The sequence below is a fragment of the Pipistrellus kuhlii genome, unplaced genomic scaffold (genome assembly GCF_014108245.1).
Source record: "Pipistrellus kuhlii isolate mPipKuh1 unplaced genomic scaffold, mPipKuh1.p scaffold_m20_p_1, whole genome shotgun sequence".
Taxonomy (NCBI): Eukaryota; Metazoa; Chordata; class Mammalia; order Chiroptera; family Vespertilionidae; genus Pipistrellus; species Pipistrellus kuhlii.
The window spans coordinates 145,377,273-145,398,987 of NW_023425404.1; the positions used below are offsets into that span (position 1 = coordinate 145,377,273).

The 21,715-nt window shown below is 38.0% G+C and overlaps 1 protein-coding gene across 6 annotated transcripts in view; it reads right to left on the bottom strand.

The window, feature by feature from the left end:
• Window positions 1-21,715, bottom strand: part of HERC3 (HECT and RLD domain containing E3 ubiquitin protein ligase 3) — a 91,998-nt gene that overhangs the window by 17,859 nt on the left and 52,424 nt on the right. For 3 of the 6 annotated variants that reach the window (XM_036452893.2, XM_036452995.2, XM_036453154.2), the window contains 9 exons: window positions 19,896-20,059; window positions 19,657-19,770; window positions 11,729-11,752; window positions 11,551-11,640; window positions 10,174-10,344; window positions 8,347-8,490; window positions 6,556-6,722; window positions 3,561-3,627; window positions 3,075-3,157 (listed from right to left, as the gene is read on the bottom strand). In XM_036452893.2, coding sequence (XP_036308786.1) covers window positions 3,075-3,157; window positions 3,561-3,627; window positions 6,556-6,722; window positions 8,347-8,490; window positions 10,174-10,344; window positions 11,551-11,640; window positions 11,729-11,752; window positions 19,657-19,770; window positions 19,896-20,059 — 1,024 coding nt within the window. Of the gene's footprint in view, window positions 1-2,392; window positions 2,809-3,040; window positions 3,158-3,560; window positions 3,628-6,555; window positions 6,723-8,346; window positions 8,491-10,173; window positions 10,345-11,550; window positions 11,641-11,728; window positions 11,753-19,656; window positions 19,771-19,895; window positions 20,060-21,560; window positions 21,614-21,715 lie in introns of those variants that run through there. The other 3 variants (XM_036453087.2, XM_036453230.2, XM_045570804.1) reach the window with 3 other exon arrangements.

Genomic DNA, 21,715 nt, shown 5'->3' on the forward strand with positions numbered 1-21,715 from the left:
TAATATATTCCTGGGTCTGATTTGCTAATATTTTATTGAGGAGTATAGTGTCTATGTTTATCAGGGATATTGGCCTGTAATTCTCTTTCTTCGTAGTGTCTTTATCTGGCTTTGAGATTAGGATAACTCTGGCCTGGAAAAAAAAAAAAAAGAGGTTGGAAGTGTTCCTTCCTCTTGGATTCTTTTGAATTGTTTGAAGAAGATGGGTGTTAATTCTTTGATAATGTTTGGTAAAACTCCCTTGTGAAGCCATCCAGTTCAGGGCTTTTATTTACTGGGTTTTTTTATTACTACTTCAATTTCATCAGTTATTGGCCTGTTTAGATTTTCTGATTCTTCCTGATTCAGTTTTGGGAAACTGTATTTTTCTAGGAATTTATCCATTTCATCCACATTGTCCAGCTTGTTGGCATATAGTTGTTTATAGTATTTGCTTACAATCCTTTGTATTTTTCTGGTGTCAGTTGTTACTTCAACCTTTTCACTTCTGATTCTATTTAATTGGGTCTTCTCTCTTTGTTTCTTGATGAGTCTGGCTAAAGGTTCATCAATCTTATTTATCTTTTCAAAGAACCAGCTCTTGGTTTTATTGATCTTTTGTATTATTTTTTTAGTCTCTATGTCATTTATTTCTGCTCTAATCTTTATTTCCTTCCTTCCTCTTACTCTGGGCTTTTCTTATTCCCTAAGTATAAGGATAAGTAATTTATTAATAATTTTTCTTGCCCTAAATGGTTTGGCTCAGTGGATAGAGCATCGGCAAGACTGAAAGGTCCCAGGTTCAATCTCGGTCAAGGGCATCCATCTACCGTGGTTGCAGGCACATCCCTAGTAGGAGGCGTGCTGGAGGCAGCTGATTGATGTTTCTCTCTCATTGATGTTTCTCTCTATCCCTCTCCCTTCCTATCTGTAAAAAAATCAATGAAATAATATATTTTTTTAAATAGATAATTTTTCTTGTGTGAGTGTGATTTTTTGTTGTTGTTGTTTTGTGTGTGTGTTTTTTTTTGTGTGTGTGTGTGTGTTTAGTAGGCCTATAGTGTTTTGAACTTCACTCTCAGAACTGCTTTTGCTGTGTCCCATAGATTTTGGGTTGTTGTGTATTCATTTTGTTTCCAGGAAGTTTTTTTAATATATTTTATTGATTTTTTTTACAGAGAGGAAGGGAGAGAGATAGAGAGCTAGAAACATCGATGAGAGAGAAACATCGACCAGCTGCCAAGGTACATGCCCTTGACTGGAATCAAACCTGGGACCCTTGAGTCCACAGGCCGACGCTCTATCCACTGAGCCAAACTAGTTTCGGCTTTCCAGGAAGTTTTTATTTATTTTTCTTGATCTCATAGATAACCCATTCATTGTTTGATAACATGCTATTTAGCCTCCATGTGCTTGAATGTTTTTGATTGTTCTTACTATAGTCGATTTCTAGTTTCATGCCACTGTGATCCAAGAAGATACTTTATATTATTTCTATGTTCTTAAACTTGTAGCGACTTGTTTTGTGTTCTAACATGTGGTCTACCTTTGAGAATGACCCATGTGCACTTGAGAAGAACTGGATTGTGAGAGGGGTCCCAGATTGGACACCCTCCCCCCTCTTGCACAAATTTCATGCACTGGGTCTCTAGTCCATATATAATCAGACACAAGCTCCTGGTGATTACATAACCAGCACATAGCTGACTCTGTCCTCCGGGTACCTTCACTCTGGCCCTCATTACCCCTTACCTGAGCTACCTCAACAGCCTCTTCATGGGTCTCCCTATATGTGATCTATTTCAATATGATCAGTTATCTTCCTAAAGCTGACCAACCATGTCCCAGTCCAAATTCCTAATCTATTACAGCACCCACTCTCCATCCACACAATAAGATCCCATCCACTACGTAAGTTCTCATCATTCTCTACCATGTGTCAAACTTGAGTCCTGACTCACATTATTCCCTATGCCTAAAATATTTCCCCCACTCACATTCTTCAACGTTTAATGTAAATGTTGTAGCCTCTCCCCCCGCTTCGGTGACACGTGGCCTATTACCCGATCACATGCACAGTAATCTACTGCCATCTTTCACTAACATTGACCCTCCTTGACTGATCTTGAACTTCTCAAAGATAAAAGTTACTTATTTCCCATACCCACCAACATACCTGGCATACAGTAGAGTTTGTAAACTACATTAATATGCAAACTGCCAGTGACCTCACTCATAATCTAATACAAACCAAATTGAGAATTTTCTCCTTGAAAGAGATAACACAGAGATGGTAAGTCATCCAGAAAAATAATGTTATGTACTTTAATTAATTATTATAAGGGGGGAAATTAATTAACTTAAAATCTATAATATAAATTCTTCAGCAATAAAACAACAGTAACAGTAAGCATCTCCTTAACATTCATTTATTCAATACACATTTTTCAAGCATTTTTGTGCGTGCCCAGCACTGCTGAATACTGGAACCCTGCGCTAGATGCCGAGAGCTCCTTCATTCCAAAATGTTTTCCTATCAATTAGCTCACTTTAGCCTCACAAGCATCCCATGATAGGAGGGGCAGTTATTATAACTCTATTTTTCAGATGAGAAACTATAATAAGATCAAACAGTTCATATGATTTGTTTAAGGTCAAAGCTAGTAAGATGGAGATCTAGAATTGAAACAGGTATCTCCTGAATTCAGATCCTGTGCTTCCTCTATTATTAAAAATTCATTAACATCTGCAATTTTTTGCTCTCTCCCCTTCTTCTAAAAAAAGGGATTAAACTTTACTTCAATCTTGGTCTTAAAAGTGCAGAAAAGCCACCGGAACCGGTTTGGCTCAGTGGATAGAGCATCTGCGGACTGAAAGGTCCAGGTTTGATTCTGGTCAAGGGCATGTACCTTGGTTGCGGGCACAACCTCAGTAGGAGGTGTGCAGGAGGCAGCTGGTCGATGTTTCTCTCTCATCGATGTTTCTAGCTCTCTATCCCTTTCCCTTCCTCTCTGTAAAAAATCAATAAAATAATTTTTTTTCAAGTGCAGAAAAGAAAAGCAGCAACGTCTGCAGAGGTCACAGGTGGAACTTACCTGTTATCCTTGCACACAGTCACTTTGTCTCCCTCAGGTATCAGCTTCTTCTGTTCAATCACTCCATAGCTTTCTCGACAAATCTGTATTTAAGGAACAAATGTAGCTTAGTGACTACTTTTTACCACAGAAAATTCTTGGGGGAGAGAGAACCTAAGTCAGAAAACACTGGCACCTTAAAAGGTCTCTTTTAAGACGTGGAGTTGCCAATAAATGCAATAAAAGAGAAATGATATGAACTCTAGAAAAGAAATATATCTGAAATAAAGAGGATTAATGCTTCAGTTATTTTCTTAAGGACAGAGATTTAATTATTCATTCATTTATTTAAGACATTTACTGAAATTAAGATACTATGACTAAATAATTTGGTACAGAGAACTCCCTGAACTGTTATTTGATTTGGAGGAAAATCTAATGTTAGTTATGATGTATAAGCATGATGAAAGAGACAGACACACTCATAAGTAAGCTGGAGATCCTTACTGTAAAGTTGAGGCAGAAAGTCTCCTCAATATCTTCCCCAGGGTAATCTAAAAGTTCTTGAAGACTCCTAATCAGAACAATAGAGAAAAATCAATAGAGAAAAAAGTCAATAGAGGAAAATCAGACAAGGCAATAGTGTTTTTATCTCAATCACATGTGAAGACTGTTTGTAAGAAAAAACTATAAAAGAAGATTCTAGAATAAACATAAATCTAGACCAACAGAAAATCATGTTACCATATCTTGAAAGAATTATGGCAATAGACCTGTAAAACATTAATTGTTCTCTTTTCCTACTGACAAATACTACTCGATTAATGAAGAAATGCAAATGAATTCTATCTGACACTTGTGTAGGTTCTTTTAACCCTGATATTGCTTGGAAGTAGAGACTGGGGGAGATGGTGCTGAGTGGTCCCTTCGACCACATTCTTTAGCAGAGTAATCCTTCTTAAATTTTCTTAAATAGCTGCAAAGTCACCTCATCCATTAGGAATCTCAATGTCTTACTTGTTAATGCAAGGAGCTCTGTATGGTAAACACTCTGCTATCTGCCACTAAAGCACACTCAAATATGCATAAAAATACATTTACACCAACAATGGTCATATCCTAGTTTTCAAGAGAATACATTCTTGTAGCTAAAACTCATTCACACTTTCTTCTTTAGTGGGCTCTGAGTCTGGCAGTTCCATGAAGAGTTGCCAGGAAGAAAATTCCCAGCATTTGGTATAGATCAGGGCACACAGTTCTATCACTCTCTAGCCTTCTCTTTCAGTCACTAAAAATTAACCCTGCCTTGGTCTCCTCTGTCATTTTTTCATATTCCTCCCAAAGTTTCTTTTCCACTCTCTGTGGCCTATACTGAGAATCCACCCCTGCCATCGGTTATGGATTCTCATTATTGGTATCCTGGACCGGTGGTACGACAGTCTCATTTCAGAGGGGTACCTCAGAGACTGCCTTCTCCCATCTCCATCTTCAAGTCGGTTCTCTTTCTCTGTAGAAGGGGTGCTCCTTCCTGATAATGCCAGAAGGACTGCACTGCTTACAGAAAGCTAAGGCTATGGTGTTGTTTTATATACTTAACTGTACACTACCTAAAATTAACAGAGAAACTTGGAATAAAGGAGTTTTAACAGCCAGAAAGAAAAGAACATAAAACATGGCTCCGCTACTTTAGAAACTGTCTGGCAGTTCCTCAAAGAGCTAAACACAGAGCTGCCTTGTGACTCAACAATTCAACTCCTAGCTATATACCTGAGAAATAAAAACTTATATCTACATAAAAACTTGGACAAGAATGTCCAAAGCAGCATTATCCAAAATATTGCAAAAATAGAAATAAGCCAAATGTCTCATAAACTGAATAAACAAAATTAGTATATTCACACAATGAAATATTATTTGGCAATGAAAAGAAATGAAACACTGATATACTACAATATGGATGAACCCTGAAAACATACTGTATGAAAAAAAGCCAGAACAAAGAACCATAAATTATATGATTCCATTTATATGAAATATCCAGAATAGGCAAACCTACAGAAATAGAAAGATTAGCATTGTCTCGAAGGAGGAGACTGGAGATGATGATGACTAAGAAGTAGAAGTTGTTTTTTTTTAGGTGATGAAAATATTCTACAATTGTGGTGACAGTCACTGGATTGTATACTCTAAGTGAGTGAATTATATGGCATGTGAATTATATCTCAAACTTTTTTAAAGGTTCCAGGAGATAATCTTACTAATAAAAGAGTGATATACAAATTGACCATCACTCCAACATACAAAGGTGGCTGCCCCCATGTGGTCAAAGATGGCTGCCTCCATCTGGACACAAGATGGCCACCACAAGATGGCCACCACCAGCAGGGGAGGGTAGTTGGCGGTGAGTAGGCCAGCAGGGGAGGGCAGTTAGGGAAATCGCTATCAGGGTCACCTAAGACCATAGGAAAACACAGATATTTACATTATGATTCATAGCAGTAGCAAAATTACAGTTGTGAGGTAGCAACAAAAATAATGTTATGGTTGGGGGTCACCACAACATGAAGAACTGTATTAAAGGGTCGTGGCATTAGAAAGGTTGAGAATCACTGCCTTAACCTGTGGGATCTGACATTATCCCCACGTAAACTGTAGGACACCCAGCTGGTGTCATGGAGAACTGTTCGGTGGTGTGGAGGAAAAACCCCACCTATGGGGTGACCAGTAGTGTGAGAGTAAAGGAGACACATAGGAAAGAGAAACCCATGGCGGGAGGAACTGCAGGTTTTTAAAAAATTTTTCCCTTTGCCCATAGAGTGATAGACGGTAAGCAAGTAGCTGTGTAGCTAAACCTTAAGACAAAGGACACACAACCATATACCGTGTTTCCTCAAAAATAAGACATCCTCCGAAAATAAGACCTACTTACAGGTTTCCTTCTGAGCGAAATATAAGGCATCCCCCAAAAATAAGCCCCCCCCCCCCCCCCGGCCAGGCTCTGTCTCGGAATGATATTGCTAAACATGAGAGATTTGGTCCACTGATTCTGAAAGAAATGGAGTCACAAGAAATTCACCAGGAAATTCAGGAATTGGATTGTTATGATGATGTTCCAGAAGATGATGACATGATTGTCATTGAATAAATGAGTAAATTCTTGATACTGTAGGATTCACAGTTTGTCTGGTTTGTGTTGGACAACTACCGTACTACCGTACCGTATACAGGTAATAAATTTCCTTTATTTCCATTTAACAATAAATGTGTACCATATTCTTCTTCATGGAAAAATAAGACATCCCCTGAAAATAAGACCTAGCGCATCTTTGGGAGCAAAAATTAATATAAGACACTGTCTTATTTTCGGGGAAACAGGGTAGTTCCACACACTTACACTTGTGCCACCTGTGGTATTTTCAACCTTTAGTCCACACTACCAGAGGCAACCAGAGGCAGCCAGAGCAGTTTCCTACACCAATCTGTCTGTCTTTTAGCTCTGTACCTTCCTTCAGTGGGTGAAAGCTCCTTTAAGTCCTCCAAGCCAGGATTTACATTCAGTAGCTTCTTATAGAGAGCCAGTGGGAAGTGGAGATCGACCACGGTGGAGTTATAGATGGCTAGTCCGCAGGTTATGCCAATCAGGTGAAACCAGTTGTGCTCTACAAAACACTTTCAGAATATATGCAAATGTTAACAAGAAATTCAGTGTTTTCAGCCCTCAAAACAATCTGCTATTTGCAAAATATTTTCAGTATAAAAGAATAAAGGCTTTCTTAATATTTAGTTATCTTTTAGAGCAGAGAAAACTCCCCTGACAAAAATTTGATTATCCCCAAAAGATACGATGTAAACAAAGGTAAGTATTTACAGCTCATCTGGAGATAGAACAGCTTATACATCCTTCGCCACTTAATGATGGAGATTCATTCTGAGAAATGCCTCAGGTGATGCTGTCCTTGTGCGGACACCACAGCGTGCACTTACACAAACCTAGAAGGCAGAGCCTCGTACACATCTGGGCTACAATACAAGCCTGTACAGCCAATTACTATACAAAACAACCTGAAATTAAATCAATCACAAGAGAAAATAATGTGCAATCAAGAAACACAGTAAATGAGATGTATGAATCTGCTGCCTGAAGAACACAGCATACTGTTTTGCTGCAAATTTTTTTATAAGTAGAAAGAGTACATTCTAAAATAATGATAAAATGTACAGTGCAGGAACTACATAAACCAATAACATGATCTTTTATTATTGTTACCAAGTAATATGCACTGTACATGATTGTATGTGCTATTCTTTTATAGGGTTTGCAGCGCAGGTGTGCTCACCCCAGCATCACCACAAATGCAAGCAATGTGTTGTACTACACTACAATGGCTATGATGTCACTAGACAATAGGAATTTTTTAGCTTCATTATAATCTTAGGGGGCCACTGTCACATATGTGATCCATCACTGACAGAAATGTCATTATGCAGCGCATCACTATACTCGCTTAGAGCAATTCTGTGCAACAGTACTTTTTGTAACGATAAAAAGTGTTTATTCTGTACTGTCCAATGTGGTAGCCACTGGAAATGTGGCTATTCCAACTGAGAAAATGAATCTCTGGTACTATTTAATTTTAATTAAATAAAATTTAAATTTCAATGGCCACATGTGGCTAATAGCTACTTTTTAAGACAGTGCAGATCCAGGGAGAAAACTGGTAGAAAAAGAACTCAATTACAGCCTGGTTGAAATTAAAATGCTCCTTAAAACTTACCTCTTCTACTGAATTTTCAAATTAAAGTGTGTGTGTGTGTGTGTGTGTGTGTGAGTGTGTGTGTTTGTGCGTGTGTGTGTGTGTGTGTGTGTGTGTGTGAGAGAGAGAGAGAGTGTATCTACGTGTATTAGTATTCATACACATACTATCACTGTTATTAAAATAAGACACATTTGGCTCAACCAGAGTGGCTCAGCAGCTGAGCATCGGGCCAGTTTGATTCCTAGTCAGGGCACATGCCCACGTGACAGACTCAATCCCCAGTGGGGGGATGTGCAGAAGGCAACCGATTGATGATGTTCCTCTCTCATCGATGATTCTCTCTTTATCACTCTCCCTCTCTCTCTAAAAACTAGAAATGAAAATAGGGCCAATGTGTAAAAAAATAAAGACTAAATACATTATTTAGACATTTTAAATTATTTTGTCATGCTTCCCTTTTTAATCGGAACTGGTCTCACAACTAAAATAAACATTTAATTACATCCTTCTGTTTAACTATAATATCACTAACTTACTGTATCTGAAAACCACAAGAGTTTTGAATCTTGATAGTAGGTAAACATTCCATAGATGGGATTCAAAAGTTCTTTTAACAGTAAAAGAAAGAACTCCTTTGTGACACCACCAGCATCCACTGCTTCTTCACCATCAAAGATTACCTTAAAACAATGAAAGCAGATTAATACTTAAAAGAATCTTTGGTATTCTACTTTTCTTTTATTTTCTTCCTTTTCTTTCTTTCTTTTCTTTTCTTTTTCTTTTTTTTTTTTTTTTTTTTTTTTTTTTTTTTTTTTAGCAAATTCTTTCCAAAGTCAGGACAAAGGAAGGAAGATATAACTCAGAATACAATGATGCAATGAAAACTGCAAGGTGTATCTGCTGATTATTCACAAGGCACTTGCAGACACACAGAAAGAATTTTTACTAGGTACTTCAAGGAATACAAAAAAGGTTAGAAGTTCACCATATGTCCACAGAAAGTTTACCATCTATTTAGGGAAGTAAGGCAAACATAAAAGAATCCATTATAGAATATACTTTATTTTCAAAGAGTAAAATACATTGAGAGGTAAATGTTCTGGCACATAGAGAAAAGCAATGATTAACCTGAGCAAAAGAAGCTGAATATGGAAAGGAGAAGGGCATTCATTCTAAGTGGTACAGAACTGAGTTCTGTGAGGGTCTACAAACAGGCCCACTTGGGAGATGCTGAACCCATAATGGTCATCATAGTAACAACTACAGCAAACTGGTGAGCGAGAGTTATTGCGAGTTACCATATGCCAGCACTTAAACTCTATGAACCTAATCCGCAGAACAGTCTTATGCATCAGTATTACTATTATCATCACCATTTTATAGGTAAGGGCTCAGGCACAGAACCAAAACAGCATTTGAGAAAGCTTATCCTGTAGTTGTCTTCAAGGTTGCCTACAACAGGACAAGAGTAAAGGTGGGGACAGATGGCAGCAGAAGACAACTCAAGCATACTACAGAGCAAGAAGTGTCTTATCTGAACTACTGATGGGAAACAGTGGGCAAAAAGAAGCTCCTGATGGGTCAAAAATCTAACCCAGAAGTTCTAGAACTCCCAGTCAAATGGATGGGACAGATACTATTCACTGGACATTTTGGAAAGGGTGACAATATCATGAAGACCGTGAGTTTCTTCCTTACTGTGTTTCAAAAACTGGGAGTTTACAAGAGGATTGTTAATAGAGACAGGGAAGTCTTCTGAAGGGAAGGACAAATTACTTAGAATTTCAAATGATTTTCTAAATACTTAATAACACAAATTATGTACCAAACACTATGCTAAGCCCTGGGAATACAGTAAGTACTAACACCAACATGCACAGTCTTTGAGGAGAGACATTTCCTTAATTCAGTAATATTAGGGTCCTAACAGTGCCTATAATAGGCCAACAGCTTCCCAGATGATTTCACCACCTTTCCATACTCTCCTTTTTACCTTCTTTCTCTTAAATCCTTGATACCCACAGACTGCCTACATGCTGGCTTGATCGTTTTATACCTAGCTAAAGCTTTTTTAGTTTTGCTGTTGTTTGCTTGTTTTTAGTAGAGCTGGAACAGGTACACTGAAGTCAGCAGACAAATAAAGCCTTACAACCTCTCAAGTAATCCACTGGCATTTTTATCTGATGTTACGCTGATATGTGCTATGTGGTGACTTGACAGGAAATGATTAAATTCTTGTAAAATAAACGAAAGAAATAATGAATGGCTACAGTCCACAATTTTAATAGTAAGACCATTGCTACTTCAGCACTGTTGAAAGAAAAATTAGGAAGGTATTTAGAGAAATACATTGAAGGGCTCACTTTGAGAGGCTTTTTCAGATCGATGTCAGAATGAATGCTCAGCTCTCTCAGGGCATCGCCAACGAGGTTGTTCCTGCGAACGTGAAGAACCAGGAAGGGGCTTCTGGCCAGCAGAGGCTCCAAGGTGAGAAGCATGAAGACATTCTGCAGGTTGGCTCCATTGACTGCCACCTGGAATGGCACATCGAGAACACAGCCAGCTGTGCCTTTCTGTCCGGAGTAGGTGGGAAGCATGCTGACTGCATCTCCATTTGTTCTTTTTTACTTTCCTCTTACTAACTTTTCCAGTTAAATTGTCTAGGTTACTATGTTTATAAAACACACGTATCTTTCTAATCTGAACCCAAAAAGGTTAACTGAAACAGTTTAATCCGTACCCAGTCCCAGGAAAATGATTTAGGCCTAAATAAGACTGAAATTATACGTAATAAAAGAAACATGATGGAGAGTGGGTAAAAACTATGACTTTCAGAATGGCAGAACAAGAAACCTAGTAACCACTTTTAAATGGTTTTTATTCTTTGAAAAAATGTCCATTTTCTCTGGAAAACCTTTTAACTGTGGAAGGAAGGAAGGAAGGAAGGAAGGAAGGAAGGAAGGAAGGAAGGAAGGAAGGAAGGAAGGAAGGAAGGAAGGAAGGAGAAAAAATAAGGTTAGAAGAGAAACAGACAGAAAGACTGAGAGACGAAGGGAGAGATGAGTGAAGTTAGATATCTACTGACAAGTAGAAACTGGTAGATTTGAATTTCTAATTTGCAAATAACAACTTGGTAGGCATGTCAAAACCAATTATATTTTATAATAAATATGTGTACTTGAAAATTAATTATCTATCTCTATCAGGGGTCAGTGGACGACTGGACCAAATCCAGCCTGCCGCCTGTTTTTGAGAAGCTCTTGAGCTCATAGTGGTTTCTACATTTTTAAATTCTGAAAAAAAGATCTGAAGAATACTTCACCACATGTGAAAATTATACAAATTTTAAGTTTCAGTGTACATGAAGTTCTACTGGAATACCGCCATACTCATTCATTCACATAGTGTCTATTACTTTTTGTTCTGTAACGGAACTCAATAGTGTCTATTACTTTTGTTCTGTGACAGAGCTGAGATAGAAAATATGGTCTATAAAGATCAAAAATTTAATTTACTATGTGGTCCTTTATGAAAACACTTGTAAATCCCTGATCTATGTAAATGTGTACTCACTTATATGTGTTGTATTCAAAATAAAATTCCAAAAAAAATTCCAATAGCGCTAAAAGTTAGAATAGAACGCATCCAAATATACTTTCTCCTATTAGTAAAAATTTCAACAGAATGTGTAGGGTGAAAGAAACACATAATAAGAGGAAATAATCTTTAACATATGATACCTGCATCTGTAGTTCAGCATCTGTTTGTAACATTTTGGTCTTGGCTTGGGCATCAAAGATGAAAGGGTAGGAACAAAGTGTTACAGCATCCTAAATGAAACATTATTGACAAAACTGTAGTATCCACAGAGAATGCTGCTGGAAAAATATACAAGTAAATTTAAAAAGAATCATTTACCTGTATTACAGATGGTCTAGCCTTCTGTGTAAAGAAAAATAAAAAGACTCACTTGAAATGCAAAATCTGAACTTTTTGCCCCCTACAAATGTGAAATACAAATAACAAAACATATAAACTATCTGACTATTTGACCATGGGACTAACCCCATTTGAATGGCTGACTGGATTTTAATAGAACAGACCAAATGTTTTGATGGACACAAACTGAGAAACTAAAAACAATCTTTACAATTTTTTAAAGGACCATTTCAGGCCATTTCACTAACTCCATAATTCACAGCATTAATAGAATTTTCTTTCATAAAATAAATCTAATTTTAAAACCTTGATATCAGAGGTTACTTTTACTGGGTAAAGTTAATGCAAATTTCATTTATTTGTAAGCATGTTACATCTCTTCCTTACACACACACACACACACACACACACACACACAACCTGTTACTCTGAAAAGTAACCAAATATTTAAAGCTGTCCCTGACTCGGCACTTAAACTGATGCTTGGCCTACAGAAGACACTCCATCAATAGGTAAATAAAATTTTAATAAGCTTTTGAGCAGGGGAATAACAATAAACTTAAACACACAAACATATCTAAGAGGTATGCTAGTTTATTAATGGGGGGCAGGCATCTCTTATGGAAATTTTTGTTAGGTTATATGACAAACATTATTCATAAACTTAACTGAAACAAACAAAAGTATCAACAATATCGATCATGTTGACCTGTAGTATTTCTCAAACGGGAAACTATAGATTTATTCTCAGAGATCTGAGAATGCCATATGGATTTTTAAATTTTTGTAGTTTTTTTTGTAAATAATATCCTAAACAAAATCAATGAAAACACATTCTTAATGACTTCTTTAGATTGGTGTGTCACCATATAATTTACATTTATTTTAATGATTGCATTGGTGCAATGTTATTCTTAACTGTCCAAGAATAATAAGAAAGAAGAAAAGCAGTCTTCCTTGGTAAGTTATTCATTTGCACCCAGGAAAGTGCTGGAGCCTCCCTGGCTCTCTGGGTGGATGAAGGTTTAATAGCGGCTAAAAGGAAGACAGAGGGATGAGTCACCCCAGGGTGAATGGGACACATCTCAGAACTCAAGCACCAACAACTGAGTTGGGGGGTGGTTTCAGTTAGACTACCCACGTTTTATTTATTTTAGAGTTTGTTTGTATTTAATTCGTCATAAATTTGATTAGGTTTTATTTAAATGCTATATGAGCAAGAAGTGTATACCTACTTCCTTTTGTGTTTGTGTATATTCCAATTAAATCATTTAAAAGCAATTTTAATTAAAATCCATCCTGTTTATCCTTTAGAAACAGGTCCCTTAATGACTCTTGGAACACTTCCCTAGACCGAGGAACACTAATCGAAGAGACAATTCGTACCAGTGAGACAGGTATGAAAGTATGCATACATAATCCAGGCCAACTGACTCACTCTCGTGCCTACATATCTAATTACTCTGAATTTAGGAACTGAAATCACTAAAATAAAACACACACACACAATAAAACTGCACCCTAAAAAATTACTCTAAGTACCTATGAAAAGTATAAGTATCCAGGGAAGCAGATTTTAAACTGGTGCCAATAACCCTGTCCAGTTTGGCTCAGTGGATAGAGCATCAGCCTAGGGACTTAGGGTCCCAGGTTTGATTCCGGTCGAGGGCATGTACGTTGATTGCAGGCACATACCCAATAGGGAGTGTGCAGGAGGCAGCTGACCGATGTTTCTAACTCTCTATCCCTCTCCCTTCCTCTCTGTAAAAAAATCAATAAAAAAATATATTTTAAAAATAATAATAATAAAATAAAGTAAAATAAAATAAATTGATGCCAATATTCAGAATTTTGGAATCTTTATCTCAGAAAGATTATTTTATTCTAAGTGTTAATCAGGAAGTCAGACCTGAGCAGCTGGGGTGGGGCCTGCCCTGGGGTCCAGCCATACTGCCTGTCCATGGGTGGCCCAGCAGCCAGCCAGCAGGAAGGTTCAGAGCCAGTCAGCTCCTGGCACAAGCTCAGAAACCAACATGACCTCAATGCAGCCTTACTAGGGTCCTGGACTAATTATAATCAATTCTGCATTTCAGTTTTGACCCCACACCCCCATGAGTTTTTCTGTACGAATTATGGATAAGGACAGGTCCAGAAGAAATATAGTTTCTGTCAACCATTCCTGAATGCAAATGGAAGTCTCCACTCAGAAAATCCCTCTTTTAACCCAGGAGTTTGGGGCCATTCGCTCTCTTGACTGGCCTGCTCCTGTTATCTTCAATAAACCCCATTTTGCTTTACTTTCATTTTCATTAAAATCTTTTCTGCGTTGACGAAAAGAACAGAGGTCCCAACTAGTAACCCCAATTGGTAACAGAAACATGATTTGCTTATTCAAAAAAGAAAGGAAGGCTTTTAATGTGTGTTTATCTATAAAACAAGATGAAGTTTTGAACACTTCAAATGTAAAAGTGACTATGGGAGAAGCAACAGTAGCAACCGTAGAAACAGTTGTTGGTATTAAAGCACCCCAGTATACCCAGTATTTTTAAAAACTAGTGCAATATACTAGTGCAAAAAACTAGTGGGACAACAATAGGTTTACAGTTATGAGTACATGAAACACAGTTCATTATTGTTATATTATTTATTATTTTCCATACAAAATGTAAACCTACCTTTGCCCCCACTCAGTTTCATCAATCAACAGCTTTGTCTTTATTTCTTGTCTCTCTAGTCCCACTCCAGTTCTCTGACTCTGTACCACTCCCTCCCTGCAAGCCCCACCACAAGCCCCTGCTTCTGCAGCTCTTATTACCTCCCTTCACTTCTTGCCTGACCCCTCCCCACCCCCTGACAGAGCCCAGATTTGGAAGGAGGCTGATCTCTGTTCTGGAGAAGGGCAGGGTCACCACGCTCTCAGTTGAGTGGGTCTGCTGAAAATAAACCCAACACTCCCTCAGTTAGGAACCAGAGCTAAGGCCATGGAGTGGTTCAGAAGACCCTCCCGCAGGAGAGGACCACAGTGCCAGCTCTCAGGAAGGTGAAGAAGGCAAGGCTATTCTGTCTATATAAGCACCAGCCCTATATTAAGGTCTATTATACATCTACTAGCTTTTTATAAGTCTATAAGTTTTAGTATATGCAATATAATAATTTCACATGTGAATGCCGAATATTTTAGAAATGGTATTAGTGCTGTTATTTCCATATGACATGAAGTAAATACTGAAACAGCCATTTTAGGATTTAACTTCAAGGCTACTTTCCCTAATTTAGAAGGATACATATGAACTGACATGTGACCCCCTCTGAGGGGTTGCCTGCCCTAGACTGTCTACTCCCCCAAAATGATCCTCGCAGACCTGAAAAACTAGCAAAGTACCAGCGAATCACATTTCAAGTATTTAAACTTGAAATGGGGTTGCATTGTGACCTTTTACAAGTATATGAAATAGGAGCAATGAACAAGTATATGGTACAGAACTGAAGAACTGGGAATATCTTTTTCTTTTATTTTCTTAAATTCCAAGCCAACATTTCCCAAATGTGACTGTGACTGGGGACAGGAGACATTGCACAAACACCTGTTGTGCCAAAACGGAAACACAGGAGCCTGTGCTGTGAGGTCTACCTGCAACACAGGTTCCATACCCACCGTGGGCAAATCTGGCGCCCTGCCACCACTGATGCCGAGGTGAAAACATCTGCCTTGTCTGACCATGCATAATACCGGTACTCAGAGACAAACACTGCTTCCTTGTAACACATATGGCAAGATGTCAAGTTGACTCTAGTTTTATTTTTGAAGCATTTACTTCGTATCACTACTTTTCTCACCTGTGCTGCCTCTTTGGGTGCCACAAAGTCACTCATTCTGTGGTACTTACTTTTCAAGTGGATGATGGCAGTTTATTAATGGAAATAAACAAGCCACTACCAACTCTTATTTTAAAATGAACAAAAATCAGACACTTCAGAATGTCCACTTGTGCACATGTGTTATACATCCCTCTGTAATCCCTTTTTCACCGTTGCCTCTGGACTGAACATCCATAGAGGCAGCTACCACGTCCTGTACATCTCTCCCTCCCCGGTGACTAGCAAGCACACTGTATACTGTAGGTGCCAAGAACAGCTTACCAAAAAATAGTTGAGGGCCAAGTAAAGCACTGCCAAATAAGGCTTTTCCATGCATGCTTTCCTCCATTTAAGTCTCACAATACCGTTATAATTCTCATTACAAATGAGGATGCTAGGCCTATAGAAATTAAATAACGTGCCTAAGGTCGCATAAGTAATGGGCCAGAGTGGAGACTAGAACCCATCTGTTTTCGACCGAAGTATGTCCTCTAAACTACATGCTCTACTGCCTCAGCTACTACTAAGCTGAAAAAATTTAACACACACACAAAAATATTTATTGTGTATATATACAATGGATTATTATTCCCCCATTAAAAACAAACAAACAAACAAAAACAAAAAAACACAAGGAAATCTTGGCATTTGTAGCAACATGAGTGAACCTGAAGGGCATTATGCTAAGTGAAATAAGCCAGAGAAAGACAAATACTATATGGTATCACTTGTATGAGGAATTAAAAAAAAAATAGCCAATCTCATAGAAAAAGAAGGGTGGTTTCCAGGGGCTAAGGATTGGGGAGATGAGAGATATAGGTCAAACGGTATAAGTTCTGAGGAGCTAATGTATAGCCTGTTGACTTACATAATACTACTACTATACTACACATTTTAAAGTTGCTAAAATGGTAAATCTTAAAAGTTTTCATCACAAGAAAAAAACATCTGTAACTGTGCATGGTAACAGACGGTAACTAGATTTATTATGGTCATAATTTCATAGTGTATACACACAATGAACCATTATGTTGTACACCTCAACTAATGTAATACCATATGTCAATTACATACCAAAACAGTGGTTAAAAAAAAAACATGTAACTTTATATATAAAACTAGAGGCCAGGTACACGAAATTCGTACAGGGGTAGTATCCCCAAGCCTGGCTGGTGACCAGGGCCGATCTGCAGGGCGACTGGTGGGGCGATTGGGAAGGCCCCAATGGCACCCATCTTGGCTGACTTGGTGCCGCCTGCTTGTCGGCCCAGTCACTTCCCTCTGGAGGGCAACTGGGTGGGATGATCAGGGGGGCTCCCCTGCTGGCACCCACCTTGGCTGGCCTGCCGTCGCCCACTTGCTGACCCCACCCCCTGCCACCACTGCTGGTGGTCAGTATGTATCATAGCAACCGGTCATTATGCCCATCATTCTGCTGGTCAGTCAATCTGCATAGTAGGCTTTTATTATATAGGATGGCTTTAGCAATTCAGGTTAAAACTCAAGATATAAAAGAATTTGCCGGGACCGGTTTGGCTCAATGGATAGAGCGTCAGCTTGGGGACTGAAGGGACCCGGGTTCGATTCCGGTCAAGGGCATGTACCTTGGTTGCGGGCATATCCCGAGTAGGGGGTGTGCAAGAGGCAGCTGATTGATGACTCTCTCTCATCGATGTTTCTAACTCTCTATCTCTCTCCCTTCCTCTCTGTATAAAATCAATAAAATATATATATATAAAAAAAGATATAAAAGAATTTAAACTTCAATTTCTAAAACTATTGCACTTTATACAGCTTTCTTAAATTCCACAAAAGTTCACATAGTAATTTCACCTTATTTTCTACTCAAGACTATATTTGCTTATTAAATGTTAAGAGAAAAAACTATTAAAAAGTTATAAAGTTGCTCATTTAACTTCCATTCAGAGATCACAATCATGATAATCTAGAATTTAACAGCAGTAACTTTTTTTTCAGTGGCAAAAAAAATCAGGGTTCTTTAGAATTATCCTATTCAGCATTAAGTCAAGAAAGGGTACAGATTAGAAGTGAGAAGAATTGGCTTTTATGGCTAATTAAATTGGTGGGAAAATTGTTTTAACGCTCAGGAGTCTCCATTTCCTCACCTAAAAACAAAGCAGTTGATCTAAATAATTCATAAGGCTTATTTCAGCTCTTAACATTCCATTTTAAATGAATAATAACTTGATACAGATGGATGAAACAAAAAATTTAACCCTTTTACAATTTCTAAATTGGTGAAAGCAGAGCTCATTGTTAGCCTCCCTGTTAAAGTTCTTTTGTAAACCTATTTAGGATACTCTACTCCACTGTTATTGAAAAGTATTTTTAAGGTAATTATAAAATCTTATTAAAAATATATATTATGTGTAACATTCATCATCTATTATTTGATAAAGAAAATAATCTTGCTTAGTAAATTAAACCTACTTAAATACCTTGCTTTTGGAGGCCATTATTGACCTCCAAAAACCCTACCAGGAAAATATTGCCTACATGTTGGTGATAAATCTGTTAAACTAGCAAGAACTCACCTCAGATGTATCTGCTGTGCAGGGCTTCACTAAATATTATAACTAAATTATCATTCTGTTTTCTGACATAACTCAAATTTACACATACACCACAGATGGGGGATCTAAAAAGCCTTGCATATACCTCAAAACATTACATTCAAACTCAGCAGTTCTTGCCGAAACCAGTTTGGCTCAGTGGATAGAGCGTCGGTCTGCAGACTGAAAGGTCCCAGGTTCAATTCTGGTCAAGGGCATGTACATTGGTTGCGGTCACATCCCCGGTAGAGGGTGTGCAGGAGGCAGCTGGTCGATATTTCTCTCTCGTCAGTTCTAGTTCTAGTTCTCTATCCCTCTCCCTTCCACTCTGTAAAAAATCAATAAAATATATTAAAAAGAAAACACACACAAAAAAAACTCAGCAGTTCTTGCCACGTCAAGGGTGGCAGGTAGGAACCTGCACGAAGTTCCTTGGGTGGCATGTCTAACATATGGTGAGCACTGGGTCAGGGATATGTGACCTTTTCATTCACATAATCCTAAATCAGAGTGGCCTATAGGGTCCAAGCAGCTGAGTAAGATGACAGAAGTAGGATAGCTATTAGAAGATGATAATTAGCAAATGTCCTTTACTCAATGTCAAAGCCAAGCTGCAGTGGGGATTGTGGCACACAGAAGCCTCGTCTAAAGAACCACTATTGAACGCCAGCCAATTAGTGCCATCTGGGAAGAAGGTCATGTTGCCAGATCTTCTGAGTTCCAAGAAAAGCTAAAAATTCATTTAATATTTCTTGACATTTTTAAATTGTGATATATATATACAACAAAGTTTACTGTGTCATTTTAAAATATACAGTTCAGTAATATTAATTATATTTGCATTATTGAGCAATGATCTCCAAAATGCTTTCAACTTGCAAAACAGAAACTTTATACCCATTATAATACAACTACCCACTTCCCTTCCCCACAATTCTCCTTTCTGATCCTATGAGTCTGACTACTTTAGACACCTTGATATATTTTTTCATGTTGACAACTAGTTAAAATTTATAGCATTTCGTCGAAACCGGTTTGGCTCAAAGGATAGAGCGTCGGCTTGGGAACTGAAGGGTCCCGGGTTCGATTCCGGTCAAGGGCATGTACCTTAGTTGCGGGCATATCCCCAGTAGGGGGTGTGCAAGAGGCAGCTGATCGATGACTCTCTCTCATCGATGTTTCTAACTCTCTATCTCTCTCCCTTCCTCTCTGTACAAAATCAATAAAATATATTTTTTAAAAAAATTTATACCATTTCTGTGTGACTACCCATAAAGAGTTATCTTTATGATCATTTGAGATTACTCAAAGGACTTCAAACTTTCAAGAATGCAAAAGTCAGTGGATAAAACACAGATATGACACGAACACCAAAGTCAAGGACACATTTAAAGGGCTCAGGTGTGCTTTCATTAGCCTTATTTGTACTCCGAGAAAAGACTAAAGCTGTAAGATATGCTTTACATGAATTCTTACCGTGCCTGCTTGATGCAAGAACCACATGAGGTAGTCTTCCTGAATGTCCACAAGACTGGAAATCTCAGGAATGTAAAATGCATCATATTCCACATGCTTCACTTTAAGGTTTACCTGACGTAGAACAAAATAAAGACAACTAACACCAAGACAAGTGGACAATGGCTTCCCACCGAACATCTCAGTAGGACATTTGACCCTCCCATGTATTCAGCCTTATCCCCACGCTCAATATTTACCTTATATAACTTTTCCAAGAGCTTGAGAGCTGCTGTAATATAACTGTTAAACAGTACAGGAATTAAGAATGTCTTTCTTCCTTGAAGTAGATAAACAACTGCATCTTTATAGAGGTTTACCAGCTTCTTGAAATATTTCGGGCATACCTGAGACCACCAGTTATCTTTAGAAAGAAAGAAAAAACATATTTCAACATATAATCTTGATATTTATGTCTTAAGTGTTTACATCTTCTGCCTACTAGCTAAAAACCACTCCAGCTAGAAAGGGGACGTCATTCTAAAATACAGTTTCCTAAAACTGACTTTAAAAGTATCCATTAGTCATCACTGGTGTGACTCAGTTGGTTGAGCGTCAGCCCATATACCAAGAGGTCACCAATTCAAATCCCAGTCAGGGCACAAGACTGTGTTTCTGGCTCAATTTCCAGTAGAGGGCATGCAAGAGGCTGCCGATCAAGGTTTCTCTCTCATAAATGTTTCTCTCTACCTCTTCCTTCCTCTCTCTCTAAAATCAATAAAAACATGTGGTTTGTGTAGGGTTTTTTTAGGAACCCACTAAAGCACTTCTAGAATGAGCAGCAGCTATGCAAGAATCCTTAGAGCCTTTTTTGTAAAGCTTGATCTGATTTTTTCCCCCTCAGAAACTCATTTAGAAGGCTAATCGAAAATTTCACTCCCAAGGGTACATGTGGACAGGATGCTAAGGTACATATTTTGGGCAGGAGCAGTCATCTATCTTAGTCCTTTCAACCCCCTTCTCATCCACCACATCTAAATCCTGAATCAGGGATGCCAATGACCACACATCCCAGGATAGCATCAATATGACAACCATTCCTTCCCTTCAAGAGGCATAATTAGTTGAAAAACTACAATTTCTGCTTCTCACCAAACAATGCTCTCATAACCTGACAAGAAAATGATATCAGTAACTTCTATTTTGTCAGTAATAAATTCAGCCATACTGAAATATGTATAAGATTAAATAATATGATATCTGAGACTTAAAAATAATACTCCAGCAAAAAATATAAAGGTTGTGGTAGGGGAATAGATAAAACAAAATGGGCAAAATGCTGATAATCACTAATTGATGATTTCCTGTAGCATTCTCTCTACTTTAGGGTATTTTTTTTTAAGTTTAAATTTCTATAAGTAGAAGTTAAAAACAAATTCAGTGTAAAACTGAATGATTTCAATCGCTTTGTGCCATCCTACCTGGAAAAAATAAAATTAAAAGCCTTCAAAATTTAAAAGTCAGGTACTATACTCCTTCACAAGATGCCATCTCTCTACACATCTGAGAAATGCACCCCAAAAGGCTTTTGATCTTAAAAAATAACTAAGGGCTAACCTATTACTACTAGTGCTTTCATGATTTCTGTTTTTATCTTCTGCAAAGGTGGAAGCAATATACGCCAGTACTCCACCCCGAGGAACACAGGTCTCCTTACTCATGGGGAAATCACCCTCAAGTAACATCCTATTTCTCAGGGAACGCAGAAGTTACTGAGCTGCAGTGAACACCTGAAAAAATTTACCAGGGGAAATAAAAAGGAAAAAGCCAGTAGACAGACTTTCTGCACTTGATTAATAATAAAAACATCTCAGGTGCTACTCCCATGAGAGACACTCTCCAATTCACTGAGGAACGGAAGGTTCTTATCTCAGCAAAGTGTCCGTAGCCTGCAAAAATCAGTGAGGACTCAACTGCCCTAAAAAAGAAAAACAAAACAAACATTTGGTAAGTCTCCACTAGGTCATTTTCTTCCTCTCCTTTTCTGGAGACCTGTGAATCACCAAAACTGTTCATTTCA